This window comes from Lutjanus erythropterus, chromosome 21 (genome assembly GCF_056507025.1).
Source record: "Lutjanus erythropterus isolate fLutEry1 chromosome 21, fLutEry1.hap2, whole genome shotgun sequence".
Classification (NCBI taxonomy): domain Eukaryota; kingdom Metazoa; phylum Chordata; class Actinopteri; order Lutjaniformes; family Lutjanidae; genus Lutjanus; species Lutjanus erythropterus.
The window spans coordinates 23,209,044-23,226,634 of record NC_139337.1 but is presented as its reverse complement, the minus strand read 5'-3'; the positions used below and the strand labels follow the sequence as shown (position 1 = coordinate 23,226,634).

Genomic DNA, 17,591 nt, shown 5'->3' with positions numbered 1-17,591 from the left:
CTTAGTATGGTATATAGTTGAAAACATCTGCAACATAAAATATGCACAAAATATTCCCTGAGAAATGTGTGAAGAAGGCTGTGAATGTAAGTTGAATACAGACCACTTAATTTTGTCAGACTTCTCCCTCAAATTGCTGCAGTTTGAACTGGTGCACACACACACATGCAAAACAGCCCTCAGACCTGTTGAGGTTATACAAATCTGCCAAAAAGGATGACTCATTTGTGGTATTTAACTGTGATCTTTTAAGTTTATGAAATATACAGATAGACAGACGTATATGATAACAGAAGTTAAGAAGAAAATCTAGGTATCTAAGAGATAACTAGATAAATAAAGTGACCTGATGTAATGATGACATTGCTGGAGATAAAAATAAATCTGATTGGATGAACAGGAATGTCATGATTCTTTGTAAAGGGACAGGTCACCCTAAGTTCAACTTTTATTTGTACATCAAGATTGTTACATGTGATTCGCAGATTTTTGGAGATATTGACCACAGAGATGTCTGCATTCTCTTGAATATAATAGAACTAGATGGCATTGTGGTGCTCAATGCTACAAAAAATAAATTTGAAAAACTCAATGTTTGTTTCCAGAAACCATGACCCGGTTACTCACGATCATCCACAGAATTTATTGTGAGCAGTTTCATGGAGGAACTATTTTCACTGTGCAGAAGGAAACATGCATCTACTGATGGGTGACAGGCTCATGCTCATGACAGCATGGGATGTGAACATTTACGGTGTCCTGTCCTGAGATGTAACCTCTCATCCACGAGTAGATGCACACCTCCTTCTGCACGGTGACAGATGGCGTTAGGTGGGAAGAGAGTAGATCCTGCATGAAACTGCTCACAATGAGTGAACAAATATTACATTAGTTATGAAAAGAAGGTCACATAAAATAAACTAAATGTGTGAGAAAGTCCAGACATACAAAAGTTTAGAAGAATTTTACTGTCATTCCCACTTTCCCAGAGTCACACACCTGCAAATGCCTTAGGACAGACCTTTTTTTTATGTATTTTATGTAGTCTGAAGTTATGGCAAACAGCAATAATAGGCTACCTTGACTGAACTGTTAAGCATCTGTGGGATCACAAAGGTCACAAATGTCTAAATATATGTCCAAATTCATCCGTTGCACAAAACAGTTTAGTTCTTGACTATCTTAAGAAGGACTATGACAGAATGAATTCTGGGTAAATTCAGACAAAAATGGCCAACCAACTGACAGCATCCAACCTCTCAGCTCTGTTTATCCCAGCAGATATTATGTGTCGTTTGAAGGAATTCAATAGTTACAAGGACAATTTACTTGCAAAGTTTACTTGCAAAAAAAAATCTGATGTGGAAAAAACCTGCAGTAACTGAGAGGAGCATCAAAGATGTTCCACAAAGATATAAAAATAAAGTACAAGCCCCAAAATGCCGTTCACTTGTACACACACACTGTCACACCACACACACCCTGTTCAGATCTACAGTGATGTAAATGACATCTTTCAAGTCAGCTATGCTGGGGCTTAGATGACTTTTTTTTTTTGTCAGTTGTGTTTTTACGGTTGATAACTGATCAGCATTCACTTAGATTGTTTGGGAGATTTTGCAATGCTATTTTCCTGTGAAACTCCAGCAGTTTTTTGTGGGCTAAAAAAACTAAACTTGACCTTCAATCAGCGTGAGAGTGAGTAGATAATTTATTTTTTTTATTTTTATTTTTTTCATTTTTGAGTGAACTATCCCTTTAAAAGTCCTCTTCTAGATGAATACATAGCACTACAGTTGAGACGAAAAATATGTACCTTTGATTTTGGGACAAAGAGTCCCTTTAAGATCTTTGTCTGTAAGCCTGTAAAAATATATGGATTCTGTATGTTGTAATGTTTTCTTCTAAATATATTTTACATACGTCAAGAGTCTGTCATACTGTTTATTATAAACTTTTAACTTTACTTATATCACCTCACGATGTCCGTTAAACAAAATAAAGTAGCTCTCTCTCTCGGTTTTTAGCGTGCCTGGAGGGCTGCTACGTCACATCCGCCGTTTCCCTCCGGAAGTACAGTTAATTTTTATTCACAGGAAAAAAAAACAGCTGTTGTTGAAAAAGAAAACATCAAAGTGAGTTTCATTGACGCATGTCTTGTCTCTGCGCTTCCTCAGACGTTATTAGCGTGTGAACTCCTGTGTCGCCTCGGCGCCGTGTGCGTGAGGCTGCTGTTTGGACTGACTTCAGCGGCGGAGCCTCGGTCGCTCATTTGTTGCGAGTTGCTGCTGCTAGCTGCCGTTAGCTGCCTGCCTGCCTCCACTGTGCACTTCAGCTAGCCTCTGCTAGCTAGCTAACTGACCATTTCTGTTTCTGTCTGCACTGCTCCTGCTGACAACAGTCTCTGCCGGCTGCTAGACAGACATTGAGATGAGTAATGTAGAAGGATAATACGTGAGTAAACGTAAATCGTACAGTGTGTGACTCGTTAGCCTCCTAGTTTAACTGCGATTTATCTCTTGTTTATGTCCAGCGTTAGCCAGCCTTGTTGCTTGATAGGAAAACCAGCAGGGGTGGAAGTAACTAATAACAAATACTCAGTTTACTGAAATTAAGTAGTTTTTTGGGGGGGTACTTGTACTTAGATGAGTAGATTTTCAAGTCAGTACTTTTTTTCCTGCTTTAGTATGCATTACACCATGTAATCTACTTAGTTACTTTTAAAATCACAATTGATTACTATTTACAATTTGAATTAATATCCAAACCTTTCATCTGCATTTTTGTAGCTAATAAGGTGATCTGATCGCAAACAAAACACTAAACACTGCAGCAGCACAGGTTTGGACTAAGGATGATAATGATCAATCATTAGTTGATCGATTAGAATTGAGAATTCAACCAACTCAAATGTATTCCTGGATGTGTGATCAATAGTCTAGAAATGGCAGTAACTGCATGTCATTTGGCATTGTTTTGTCCAGCAGAGCCTTTTGTTGACTAAGGACACTTCAGTTTTAAATGACAAAACAAAACAGAAGAAAATGAAAATGAGTAAAATAATTGTAGGAATGTGTTTTGTATCTTGTAAATTATTAATGATTGTAAACATTTTCAACTATCGATTTAGGGAAATGCACAAAATTTGCAACTCTAGACGATTATATGATAGTCAGATGATTGAAAAGCTGCTTTTGATAATGCGTTAAGTATCAACTGTTCAAAAGTAACTAATACCCTGAGTAGTTTTTGACATGCATACTTTGTAATTTTACTTAGGTATTTTTCTAACACCAGTACTTGTTATTGAGTGATATTTTAGTAATGTAACAGTGCTTGCATTTAAGTCCAGATTTTCAGTACTCTTTCAGTTGATGCATGATGGATAGATTGAGGTATATAAAGGGGGAAGCTATTCCAATAAGCATGTTATATATCTGTTTTCTTTCATTAGTTTTTGGGCAGGGTAACGTGATTTGACCATCACCTGCTGTTCTAGTGAAATGATTGTGAAAGTTACTGCATTTTATGATTTACTTTATACTATTCGATATTTCCCATTATAAAACAACAACGTGTAGAATCCTATAAAAATAATCCTCCTTGGTCGTCACTAATGCCTCATTTTAAGTGTGTGATGGTGTCTGTATCTGCAGAGACTGCACTCCGCCTGGGTTTTCTAATTTTCTCATTAGTTTGCTGTTCTCTGGATGTTTCTGGGCTACTCTGGAGAAAGATAGTTGATTGCTCTGTCTCATTCCCAGGTTGTCGAATACCAACACTTGTGTTACGCTCCAAAAAATATTGTAATGGTCTTGTAGGATATTCTCTTTAAGGGCAACATTTCAGGCCTGAGAAAGATCTTTATTTGGAGCCTAGCAGTGTGCAGATTTTTCTCTTTTGTAGCGTCCAGTGATATATTTTGTCTTGCACCTTAATATTTTTGGCTGGCTGTGTGCAGACTTGGCCCCTCTTCTGTGGTGAGTCACCACACCACCAAACCACAGCATTTGTATTTCACGACCTGGGAATGAGACTCAACAATCAACTTTCACCAGGATCACTTGCTCCACCTTTAATCCACTTCCTATTAGGGGCCTAAGAAAATATCACTTGAGTGTTGTAATATTATGTCTTATCCTACTGTATCGTTTCTCAGAAACACTGATTCATGAATTTTAATGAAGGACTGTGATAAATACAAATGCAGATCCCACTGTTTTGATTGCATAAAAAAGTAAACTCTTTTTATTTGATTTTATGGTGGTTCTGTGTTGTTTATACTACGATAGTTTTCCTAAAATTTAATTTAAAAAAATCAATCCATTGCTTTGCTTTCAGCATGATACATATATCCTTGCCAATACACAGCCCTACTCTCTGTGTCCCTGCCTCTCTTGTTCATTGAGCTGGGGTGGAAGGGTCAACATTGAATGGTATATTTTCAACCAGCAGCTTACAAATCCTTTAATTCTACTTTTAAGGATGAAGTTGCATCTGCTCTGCTGTCCTGTCCTTACAATGCTTATTGTAATTTCTCAATTTGTGTCCAATATTTTGACAGAATGCCAGCCCCAAAGAGAGGATCGTCTCCTCATGATCCTCAGCCCAAGATGAGGAAGTTGGATGAGGAGGACGGGGAGGCTCTGCCATCCAAAACTGCACCAGCTACAAATAAAAATTCCCTTAAAACAGGAAATGCGCGAGAAAAGACAGCAACACCACGGACTAAGAAAAAACTGTCTGCTTCTTCAGTGGAAGGGGGGAATAAACCAGCCAAGTCACCCAAACAGAGTTCCCCTCCAAAGGATTCCAGCAAAACCATCTCTGAACCACCTGTCAAAAAAGCCAAGCTCCTGAAAGCCACAAGTGCCTCCTGCGGAGAAGCTCCCTCACAGAAAGCTAACTCCAAAGCTTCCCTGAAGCGAACCGCCTCCACAGAGTCTGAGGATGAGTTGAGTAGCGACGGTAGTAAGACTGACCTCTTCAGAGAGAGGGATGATGGTGACAAGGCCCGCTGCATCAGACAATATTCAAATCGAGTCAAAGCTAAGCGCAAGGCTGAAGAGCCGTCTTCTGATCCACAGGAGACGAGCCAAGGGTCACCATCGGCACCTACAGACACTATTCAGATGGACCACAATTATGGTAGATTTTCAGATTCGTCATGTGATGCTAATCAGGACGAGAAAAAGGAATCTGAACAAGAGGCAAAAGAAATATCACTTCATGCAACACAAGCAGAGTCAAAAGAAAGTTTTGTCTCTGTTACAGGGAGAGCAGAAGCTAGTGTCGAATTTGAATGCGCAGCTGAAAGTAAACATGAGGAATTAAAAAGCCAGAAGCTCGTTGATAATGAAGCACTGGCATCATGTAGAGAATCATTAGACTCTGTCACTGCAACAGATACAGGTTTCATCACATCTGAGGCAGGGGAAAATGAAAAGGACGATGCAAAGTCCATCAAAAGCCAAATGGATGCAGAAAAAGAAACACTACCTTCATTAGTGGAAACACTATGTTCTAGTTCCAGAGAGACAAATCCAGGCGGTGAAGGTGAAGCACAGGCAGATGAAAGGACAGACTCAGCTGCTTGTAGAAGTCAGACAGATGTGAGCAGAGAAATTGAAACAAAGGAGGCCACAGAGTCTGTTTCTGAGGAGATAAAGCTGGATAGAAAATGTGAAAGTAAAGAAGGAGAGCATAAAGCGCAGGGAGTGACTGAAGCAGCCAGTATTTCTGCAGGCCATAGTGATGTAGGTGAAGAAGATAAAGCATTGTCAAAAGAAACTATCTCTGCACCAGGAGGGATCCTGGTAGGAGGTAGTCATCCAGAGAGAATGACAACAGAGTCTGTTGGCAATCCAGAGACTCAAACAGACATCAGCTTCAAAATTCAAGTCACATTCAAAGAGGAATCAAAATCTGAACACCTGCAAGATAGAGTGAGACATGAAGTGCCAGATACAATTACCAACTCATGTGACGGCGTGAACAAAATAGTCAGAAAGTCTGAAGAAAAGCTTGGAGAAAGCGAAAGGAAAGGACAGGAGTTGGGTTCCGAGTCTTTAGCTAAGCTACAGCTGAGCCAAGAGGTGAAGGATAAGACGACTGGCAGCTGTACTGAAGTAATAACACCACATTGTGAGGCCGTTCATGTGCAAAATCAAACAGAGGTGTTCTCCGATTGTGTCAGAGTCTCCGAGGCCCAGATAGACGTGACCATGCAGACGAAAATAACATCAGAGCAGAAGTCTGACTCAGCACCTAAAGAGGATATACAAAACCAGGCGAACCACAAAGTTAATGACCACAGTACAGAAATACCTGTTGAAGTCAAAGAAAAGATGACCTTTGAACATGCCACTGCACCAAACAGTCCAGTCAAAATGGATATAAAGGCTTCAGTAACATCTAATCAAGCTGCTACAGTGGAAATACAAAGCCCAGAAGTCAGTGAATGTGCCACAGTTATATCAGCACATAATGAGGATCATGTTGTAAATTCTAACATAATCAAAAATGAAGACAAGGTGAACTTTGAACACACCAGTGCACCTGAGAGTCAAATCAAAATGGAAACGAAAGCTGCGCTGACATCAGAGGTTTCTAATCAAGCAGCTACAGTGGAAGTACAAAGCGAGAAAGGACAGGAAGTCAGTGAACTCACCACAGACATATCTACTGAGGGTTATCGAGATATTGTGACTGAAAATTCTGAAATAATGGAAAAGGAAGGCAAGGTAGATTTTGAATGTACCAGTGGACCCGAGAGGGCAGCAGAGATTTCTCATCCTGCATCTACAGTGGAATTTCAAAGCAGGGAGAGCCCAGAAGCCAGTGAACGCATCACATACTTGTCTGATAAAATACAGAGACATCCAGTTGCAAATTGTCAGAGCCTCAAAGATGAAGGCAGGGATGAATTGGACATGCAGACATCAGAGAAGATTTCTAACATGAAAACACAGGTACAGAAGAGCCAAGAAGTTCCTGAACCTGCAACAGACATATCGGAAAAAGTTCAAGAAGGCCTAATGATTCAGACGTCTGAGAATAATGGAAATAAAAACAAGGTTATCACAGAATGTGTCAATGCAACTGAGAGTCAAAGAGAAATAGGTTTGCAGAGAAAGGCAACACCAGAGGAGCTTTCTGATCCAACAACTACAGTACAGACACAAAACCAGAGAGATCAGGAGGTCAATGAACACACCACAGACATCCAAGTACAAAAAGATTTAATCATCACCAATACTGAGACTGAAGAAAACAAGGACAAGGTTATTGCAGAATGTGTAGACGTTACTGAGAATCAAATAGAAATGGACGTGCAAGCAACAGCTACACCAGTGGAAATTTCAAATCCGCCATCTACAATGGAAATACAAAGCCAGGGGAGCCTGGAGGTCAGCAAACTCAACACAGAAGTTCAGAAAGATGCAGACAAGCTTATTGCTGAATGTGTTGATGTTTCAGAGGCTCAAATAAATATGGAAACTGCAACAACGTCTGAGATTTGTAATGCAGCACCTGCAGCAGTACAGCAAAACCAGGGAGTAAGGGAAGTCGACGAACCTAAACCCCATATGGCCTTGTCAAACGAAATCCACAAACCTCTTCCTTTGACAAACTCTGAAACTAAGGATAATGAAGACATGCAGCCTAGTTCCGAGCATATCCAAGGAGATATTGATGTAATAAGTGGATCAATAGACAGGGTACATTCTGCATTAGAGGAGGAAACTGTGAAGCAAGTGATTCATGAGGTCAAAGAAGAGGCTGCAGTCAATTCCTCTGATAAGGCTGACAAAACGGTCAGTAATATTGAAGAAGAAGGAACTGGGAACAATGAAGTAATAGTTTTTGTTTGTGGCCAACCTGATGACCTTGACATAGTAATTCAGGCATCAGAAGAACAGATTAAGGCAGTCAGTCAGTCAGAGGCGGATATCTGCAAAAACCAGGTAGTGTATGAACCCATTAGTAGTCCAGAGAGTTCTGATGAAAGAGAGATTCCTACAGCATCAGAGAACCACGATGGCATGTCTATACTGGATATACAAAACACTGAGACCCAGCAGATGGAAGGAGATTCATCTACTAATGAAAACAGAGAACTTAGTACCCAACAACTGGAAAACGAGGAATGTGTCAAGCAACAAATTTGCGTCTCAGACAACCACAAAGTTGGAATGGAAGTGCAAGCCGTCGGGGTGCAAGAGGGTTGTATTTCTACACAGTTTGAGCAGAGAAACATGAGTGTGGATGTAAAACAAGTTGCAGTGATCAGCTCTAGCGATGACATCAGCCTGCCAGATGGCCAGTCAGAAGATCCAACAGAAAAAAGTGAAAGTAATGGGTATCCAGACTGTGCCACAGAATTTTCTGAACAGGTGCAGGAGGACACTGGACTTCAGGAGGTCGCAGCTGTCACAGTGACAACAGCTACAGCCAGCACTGAAGTTGAAATACCAGACAGTACATCTGAGGAGTTTGTGATCTTGGAACCAGTACCACAGAGTGAAATTCATTATGATATTGTCACTCAAGCAGCAGCCGAATCAGGGTTGTCCGTCCTTTCTGAGCAGGTGAATCCAGATGGTGTGATGGTGGGTGAATCGGAAAACGAAAGGATTTTAAATGGTTCCCAACAAACCATCTTCCCTGAGGCAGAAACAACTGGCGAGATCAAAGATGCTACAGTGACCAATTCAATTCAAGAAACCAAGCTTTGGACGGAAGTTTCAACCCAGGAAAGTGTTGAAGTTGTTCAAAATTCTGATTATTGCCAGCAACCATCAGCTGACATGATGGATGTTAATGCCTCAAATATCAATTTGACAAACTTTCAAGTCACAAATGAAGACTGTAATTCACTGGTGATCGAGAATGCTGAGGGTAACTTGGATGTACAAGAAGTGCAGATTCTAGAGGATATAGAGATCGGTCGTGAGATTGTAGTAGCAGAGGAAGACAATGAAGAAGATAGTGACATTACCATAATAGAAAAACCCCAGGAAACACCTGAGGCAGTCCCTCCTAAAGCGTCTGAGGAAAAGCTTAATGAGAAGAATAAAGATGACACTTCTGGGACCGACTTGAAGCAAAACAGCACAGCTGAAAAGACTGGAGATGATAAAAAGGGACAGGAAGAAGCGAAACCCAAGAAACAAGAAATGAACACACAGGCCAGAACCAAAGCCCGCCTGGCAGCGCTGGCTGAGCAAAAGGCTGCGGCAGCTAAGAGAACAGCAAACAGACAGCAGCTGAACCTCTTAGCCCTGTGTCAGGAAATTGCAGAGGACATCGCCACAGACAGCATGTTGCTGAAGAGGATAGAGGAAGAAAAACAAGCAGCAGCAGCGGCGGCGGCGGCGGCTGCAGCAGCAGAAGAGGCAGCCAAGAGTGAAGCCAGCAAGAGTGAAGCCAGCAAGAGTGAAGCCAGCAAGACGGAAAGTCCACCTGTTAACATGCAGGAATCAGACACTGTTAATGTTGCGACTCCTGCTGGACCAGATGGGTGCTCTGCTTCAGTGACCCCTCCTGAGGAGGCATCGACAGCTCAGGCCTCTACAGCTGAGGCATCTACAGCCCAGCCCTCCACAGCTCAGTCTGCAGAGGCCAAGCCTGCCACAGAGGCTCCAAAGAGACGTTTCTTCATCACGCAAGTTTCGGTGCCACTGAAAGCCCATGAGAAAAAGAAGCTAACGAGATATCAAAGACTAAGACAAGTTGAACTGCAGAGAGAGAAAATGTCCTGGGCACGTGTCAAGAAACTTAAATCTGACCAAGCAAATCAGATGTTTTCAGATATCGATTGGCAAGCACCTCTGGCTGCATTTTCTTTGAGTCCTGTGACCTCGACTCCTCCACCTGCAGCCAGTCCATCTAAAACACCTCTCCCAAGTCCTCCCTCAACTAGCAAGCCTGCAACACCGAAAGCAGAGGTTCCCAAGGTTGACACTCCGCCGGCTGAAACCTCCAAAACGGAACACGCTAAACCAGAAACCTCCAAAACTGAACCTGCCAAAACTGAACCCACTAAAACTGAATCTGCTAAAAGTGAAGAACCCAAAACTGCATCTCCTGCTGTTGAAACCCGCAAATCTACGAGGCTAACAAAGGCTCAGACTCCTAAAGCAACTCCTTCTCCAGGGCCTGCTCCAAAAGTGACCAGATCAGCCACCAAGAAGGTCCTCCCAGCAGTACCCCCTCCCATGCCCAACGGTCTTAATGCCCAAAAACAGAAGCCTGTTGAGTACAAGCCATACAAGCCTAGGCCCAAGTATTCCTTTGAGGACTTTGAACTAGATGATGACCCCTTACCAGTAGCACCAGCAAAGCCTAGCCCTCAGTCGAGGTCTGCGCAGCCGGCACGACCCAACGTTCAGTCAAACCCCACAGCTCAACCGAAGCCCACGGTTCAGTCAAAACCCACAGTTCCATCGCAGCTTTCCAGCCAGGCGAGACTCAAAGCTCAGACCACACCTGCTGGACAGACTTCAGGCCCATCGAAGCCCGCCACCGCAACGACACTGCAGTCGAAGGCCACAACTGCTGCCACCTCCGCAGCCTCTTCAAAAGCTGTTCCTTCAGTTAAAGCTCCATTAAAGCCTCCTGTTTTGACAACACCTCAGTCAAAAGCTGCTTCAGCTCCGGGGCAGCCCAAGCCTGCTGTTTCTGCTTCACCTCAGTTAAAGCCCACGGTTAGCGGGGGCACAGCTCAGCTCAAGCAGTCAACAGCATCTCATCCTGCTGGGTCGACCACGTCTGCCGCTCCTGTTGGTTCCACACCTCAGAAAGCCCCAAATCCACCTTCATCAGAAGACAGCAAGAGCAAGGTAAATCAAAAATAGATGATGTTATAATGTCACAGTAACACCATTGTTGTTGGATAAAGATATTACTTATCTCCTCTCACTTTCTTACACAGCATATAGCTGATGCAGTTTCATCAGCTCCCACCTCTTCCGCTCCCTCTGAAGAGGGCCCGAAAGTGTCTGATGAAACTCAGCAGTGTGAACGAAAGCCTGCAGGTATGCATTTATTTGCATATGATTTATTTAAATTTCTGTCATTTTGTTGTCACATTACTAAATAAATGAGTGTTTCTGTTTTCAGGATATTTTAGTGAGCAGTTATTCTTATTTGTACCCTTAGGCATTTGATATTATATGAGCTGTTACCACTGGAGTATGAGATGTGAAAATATCCTGCTGTGTCTGACAGACAGTTTTGTTATATAAATGTTGATATTAATTATCAAGAAGACTGTGGAAGTGATATGGTGTCAACGTTGCTACATATTACATGGTAACAAAGAGCTGAAAGAATTGAGTTTGAGCTGTCGTATTAAAGGGACAGTTCAGATTTTTTTTTTAAAGTGTGGTACGGCAGGAAATCTTGTGGACTGACAAGCAAAAGCTTCAACCTTAACAACCCAATGGGAACATTTAAGCATCGTTGATGTTGCTTAAAGGGATGGTTAGGATTATTTAAAGTGGGATTGTGTGAGATATTTAACTATAGTCAAACCCGTTTCACACATGTACTGCAACACTGCAAATATCAAGATATAACCAGAGGCTCTGTATGCATGAACACAAATGTCGGCATTAGCTGGCCCAGACTTAACCCAGGTGAGCCACATGGGTTAATAGAGCAGGTCGTTGTGTGAAAGGCACAACTGGGCGTGTTGACGATGCTGCGTGGTGTGCAGCTGCTTTGTCTCTTTTCTGCTTGCCTGCATATTCAGATGTCCACATCTATCACCATTACTCGCTTCCATCACAGTCAATTTTTGAGAATCAGTCTGTATTGATATCAAAGCAAAAACAGTCCTCATTATGGATGAGTCCTCCTCCTCTTCCTTGTGTGCCACATACGTGAAAGAGCATTGCTTAGCTCCCTACACTGGTACTCGTGTTTGCTTCTCCAAACTGGGGGTGTGTTGCTCGCCATCTGCTATATGTAATTCTCTGACTAGCACATTTTAAAAAAAAAGCGAGCTTTGCTTTCGGGTGTTTGTGTTTTGTCAGAAACACCTCCAACTGCTTGTGCAAAATTGTACCGGTATATAAGAATCTTATCTTTTCTTACAGTCACTGTTGTTCCGTCTCCAGAGAATAAGACAGAAGCAGCGAAGACAGCCGAGAAGACATCTGAAAAACCTTGTCAGGAGTAAGAACTTTCTCTTAAGTCTAAATTTGATGTTTTTTCCCTCGTGGCAATACAAACCTGAACTAATGTAATGTGTGTTTGTATCACAGCAGAGCAGCGAAGCCACAAGATGGCGGGACTCCCCTGTCTGAAGCATGTCTGCAGAGAGAAGTCAAGAAACTAAAGGAGTCCGACAAAGACGGCACACAGACCATTATTGTGAGTGAATGTCTTTGTCTACCTTTTTAAATCACAGGACTCCTGTGCATTCTGTGACTTTGATCAATATTTTAGAGCATCTGTCCGTTATTGTGCAGTCTCCAGCATGTAAACTTCAAACTACAGGACAGAATTTACTTACCTTGCTTTTGCTGTAATCAGTCAGAAAGTGCAGTTTGTGGCCTTGTGGGTTATTCGATATCACTGAGGATAGTTCAGGAAATTTTGTATGCATTTTCAAGATAATTATGAAGATGGATTAATCTGTTGTTTTCTTTGTCTCACAGGATGCAGGACAGAAGCATTTTGGAGCTGTGGCCTGCAGTGTGTGTGGGATGCTCTACTCTGCTGCCAACCCTGAAGATGAGTCTCAGCATTTACTCTTCCACAACCAGTTCATCAGCGCTGTCAAATATGTGGTGAGAGGAAGTTTCCTTAAATGACATGTCTATTATTTGTCCTGCCTACAAACTGTCTCACAATATTGACTCATCAGGGCGATACACAGATGCATCCATGCACACACAAGGCTTCTGCTAAAAATACACAGAGGGAGAATTCACACCAAGCGTGTGTTGAGTGCTTTATTTGAACTGTCTAGTGTTTGGTATTTGTTAAGTTTAGTTAATTTTGACACAGGAGAACATGAGGTTTTTTTATGCATACCAAATAAATGAATGTGCCTCTGACTTGCAGAGGGGTACATTAAGAGTGAGAGGATAATCTGAACCTGGTGTGTGGCATTTACTGCAGGGTGATTTTGGCTATGGAGCACATTTCCTTATATATGTGTTCTGACTCTCAACCAACACAATTAAACAAACAAAACCTTTGTCTAATCAAATTATTCATAAGGGTGATCGCTGACTTTTGTGATGACAAACAGGGTTACTCAGTATTCTGATATTCTTACAGTTCAGTTAGGGCTGTACTGCCTGGCTCTAAGCTTCAAAGCTTCAGTTATAACATTAATATTCAAATTCTGAATCAACTTTTGAATGCTGCAGTGTGTGTGTGAGTGTGTGTGTGTGTGTGTGTGTGTGTGTGTGTGTGTGTGTGTGTGTGTGTGTGTGTGTGTGTGTGTGTGTGTTTTGCATGTTTATTCATTCTGTTCAATCCTGGTATTTCTGCACATGCAGGTTTGCAGGTTATGCTACACTAATATTACTAGTATTAGTATGAATACTAGAAATAGTAATACTATTTGTACAATTACATTCCAGATGTGGCTACATAGGTTTGGTAAGCCTTTCCAGTAACTCCAGAGTGTTGTAAAGTCAAAACTTATTCATGTTCATGGATAAGTATTCTGTTATAATCCATATCTTTTGGTGTGTAGCCTTTCAAAAACATTTTCACTGTGGTAAAATGAAAAGAACCTGCTGTCCCCCTAAGGGCACCAGAAATTATAAACACTACCAAAAACAAAGAAAAGAAAAGAAATTGTTTTCTGATTTCTTTTATTGCCATTTCCGTCGTAGCATAATGTTGCTGCAAGCCTAAAGGCGAGATTATTATTCAGACGATATTTTATGCCCTTATTGCATTAAGTTGCTGTCTGTATACATTTATTCTGACAAACAGGTGAGCGATATTCATAAAAAAAAAAGGTTGATTTGATTAAATAAAACACTAACTTATTTACAACACAATCTGAACTGAATCTGATAAATCACTTAAGTTAAATTCAGGATCTTGCTTGAAGTCAAAAAAAAAAAAAAAGAAACTCAGTAGAGGCTTAAGACACTTGCAAGACTCTGCCATTGTATTTAGATAAATTTAATTATTCTGTTAATAAAACAGCATCGTTGCAGCAGCATGCAGCAGGATATACTATAGCTATGTCTATGAAATGATGAAGCAAAACAAGTGTGAAATGTAGCTGACAGTAACAACACTTAACTAGAATGGAATGAATAGATTCTGTTGCAGTGTTAAATATATGGTTTTATGCATATTTGCAACGTTTGGAGCACAGGAAGTTACTGCGTGTAGCAAATTAACACCATGAGAAATGCTTAGGATTGTCTCACATACATCTCTCTTTTTTGTTAGGGGTGGAAAAAAGAAAGGATTCTGCAAGAGTATCCTGACGGCAAGATCATTCTTGTCCTGCCAGATGATCCCAAATATGCTCTGAAGAAGGTACAGTATGTTTACACTCACTGGCCAGAAATCGTATTTGCTGTCTTCCTTCAGAGGAATTAGAATGACAAAAGAATCAAGGTTATTGTTGATTTTCCAGCCGTCTTAGGATAGAGGGTGTTGTATGCTGTCAGATTGTAAATCGGTGACCTCTGTATAAATAAAACTGACTTGAGTTAACTAAAGTTACACAGCACAACACTGTCAGTATCCAAGTTGAAGGCAATGTGATAAAGACAAATGTCTTATATTCTATTTCAGTGCAGGAAAAAATCTGTGATATGCTTGGGATGGGAACTGATAAGATTTTATTGGTTGCAGTTTCTTTGTCGATTCTGGTTATCGGTCAGATTTTCTGTGTGGGGGGAAAAAAGTAGGCCTACACATATTTTTAGCATTAATGCAACGGTTTTGTTATCTGAACAGTCTGAACACAGTGTAGTGGCTGTAGCCTGAGAACTGGCTGCAGCAACAGCTAATCCTGCATGCATGGTGCCAATGTTATTATAACAGGATATTTACCATTGGTGACGGACGTGCTGCTCGGCTGAGAAGAAGTGGCACTTGTGCATCAAATACGAGGCGTTCCTGGAATTTGAGCCTCATGTTATGTAGAAAGATGCCTCATTACTACAACTAGCATTGTTGCCACCTTTCTCCAGGAAATGAAACCATGCTTTTGAGTATTTCTTTCTCTCTGCCTGCTTTCACTCCTTCTTGTTACAAGTGTCCAACAGCACAGGTGCACGAGTTTGACAAGAGGTGCATTTTGAAGCTGTAGAAATCTGATGGCTGAAAGAAAAAATGTCTGAATACGTGTTCAGCATATTATTTCTTCACCACACGCTAACAATTTGTTTCTCAGGTTGAGGAGATCAGGGAGATGGTGGACAATGACCTCGGCTTCCAGCAGGTGGAGACCAAGTGTCCCTCTCAGACCAAGACCTTCCTCTTCATCTCCAACGACAAGAAAGTGGGTGGATGCCTCATAGCAGAGCACATACAAGAGGTAAGACTGCCATCTCGTATCAGCTGCACGTTTGTCCTCACAGATGTATTTTTATGTACAAACAAACCTAAGAATAACACACTGCAGCAGCGTACTGATCCTCGTACTGATGCTCGCAGGGCTACAGAGTGATCGAGGATCCTGTGCCGGAAGGTTCAGAGGGAGAGAAGGTGATGTTTGAACGTCAGAGAGCTTGGTGCTGCTCCACAACGCCGGAGCCGGCCATCTGTGGTATCAGCCGCATCTGGGTTGTCAGCATGATGAGACGCCAGGGCATCGCCTCACGTATGCTCGACTGCCTCAGGTCAGTGTGTCTACAAAGTGCCAGAATTTGATGTTAAATCGCCTGGAAACAAATTAAACATAACTGACACTTGATTTTTATTTTATTTTGTTGCACAGGAACAACTTTGTTTATGGTTCATACCTGAGCAAAGACGAGATCGCCTTCTCCGACCCGACACCCGATGGAAAACTCTTCGCCACACAATATTTTGGCACTTCTCAGTTTTTGGTTTATAACTTTGTGAGTGGAACTCATTTGTCCCAGCCCAAAACTGACGCAGTATGACAGTCTTCAGGAAAGGTAACAAAGACGCTCGCTGACCAACGGGATGCACCATCACTGAACAGTGTCTGATGCAGAATCTGTATTTACGTAACAATTTTAAAAAACTGTAAAATTACTCCTTGGAGAGGACACACATTGGTTTAAATCTCAGGATGAAAACAACAAGGTGTTGTTGAAAAATGTTATTAATTCACCCTTTAATCCCTCCCCCGAATAGTATTTTGAAACAAAAAAAAAAGAGTATTTTCTTTATACATTTTTAAGTAAACAATTGGTTTTATTAGCAGTATAGAGTTTACATGCATGACCTGACAGCAATAGAAAACAAAGAGCATTTCATTGTTTTTCTTTTAATCCCTGAGAAGCATAAGATCGACCAACTGCATCCAATAAAACGGTTATTTTAGAGTTTGGTCCTCGTTCTGTTTTAAGGTTTTTTACATACATGAAGAAGTAAACCATGTGTACATTATTTTTTTTTCATGTTCATCCTTTTTACAGTTAACAATGATGCTGCCATGGTCTCAAATAGTGTTTAAGAAACGTTGGTGATGCATAAAGGGATAGTTCAGTTTATTTGGAGTGGGATTGTTTGAGGTATGCATTGATAATCAGTCTATTAACTACAGTACATAATTTAGCCAGCTATAAAAACAGTATGTTTAAGTGTACACTGTTTTTAGAATATTTTCACCATTATCCTTGCCATCAAACAGCCTTTTCAAGCAGGAAATTATAGTTATATAAGACAAATATTGTTCTCTTCAAAGCCACCAGACTGCTTAAGGAAAATCAGTAATTATACCTCGTAGAACACCAGAGTTGTTGGACTACATGTGCCTCAGTCTGTTAGTTTGTTTGTGTTATTGTGTGAATCCAAACTAACATTATAAAACACAAAAAACACAACAAACCTAAATGATTGAGGCAGCAGTAGACCAGCAACTCACGTGTCCTCTGAGGTAAAAAGACTAATCTCACCTAGAGAGTTTGTTTGGTTCGGAGAGAGTGATATTTGGCTTGTATGCGGTGAAAATACTCTAAATATAGCGTACATTTATTGATTACATGCACAAAGCTGCTTAGCTTCTCTGCTGGTGCTCCTGCTGCTTCTCCAAACTGGGGAGCTGGTAGCCAATACCCTGACTATGGATAAGTACCTCATACGACCCCACTTCAAATAATCAGAACTGCCCCTTTAAAGGTCCCCAGTGGGCGGTTGAGGTTGACATATTTCCACATCAGCTCCCTTGATTTTGCTGTCATGTGTTACTGTAACATTTCAAACTAATCAGAGGGACTTGTTTCAACAATCTTACTGGCGAGATGTGGGTTAGAAGAACTGTAGCTTGGGCATTAATTGCGTGCTCTAATTTTCTTAGATCACCCTGCCTGAAATGTTTAGTTTTCCAAGCTGAGCCATATACTGTACACCATTTAGCAGGGCATTGTAGCCTTTACTGTATGAGTGATGTCTTTTAATTT

At 41.2% G+C, this 17,591-nt stretch overlaps 1 protein-coding gene across 2 annotated transcripts; it reads left to right on the top strand.

The window, feature by feature from the left end:
* The first annotated feature begins 2,053 nt into the window (after positions 1-2,053).
* LOC146307684 (uncharacterized) lies at positions 2,054-16,865 on the top strand. Of its 2 annotated transcripts, XM_084747186.1 has the most exons (10): positions 2,054-2,135; positions 4,565-10,844; positions 10,937-11,039; positions 12,105-12,183; positions 12,273-12,381; positions 12,669-12,800; positions 14,437-14,526; positions 15,392-15,535; positions 15,655-15,839; positions 15,938-16,865. In XM_084747186.1, exons 2-10 carry the CDS (start codon positions 4,566-4,568, stop codon positions 16,104-16,106), a joined length of 7,290 nt encoding a protein of 2,429 aa, XP_084603312.1. In that variant the 5' UTR covers positions 2,054-2,135; position 4,565; the 3' UTR covers positions 16,107-16,865. The 2 variants fall into 2 exon arrangements, with proteins under 2 accessions (XP_084603312.1, XP_084603311.1); XM_084747185.1 differs by lacking the exons at positions 2,054-2,135; positions 10,937-11,039; positions 12,105-12,183; ... (4 more) ...; positions 15,655-15,839; positions 15,938-16,865 and adding an exon at positions 2,188-2,454 and having other exon boundaries at positions 4,565-10,874.
* The last annotated feature ends 726 nt before the right edge of the window (positions 16,866-17,591 follow it).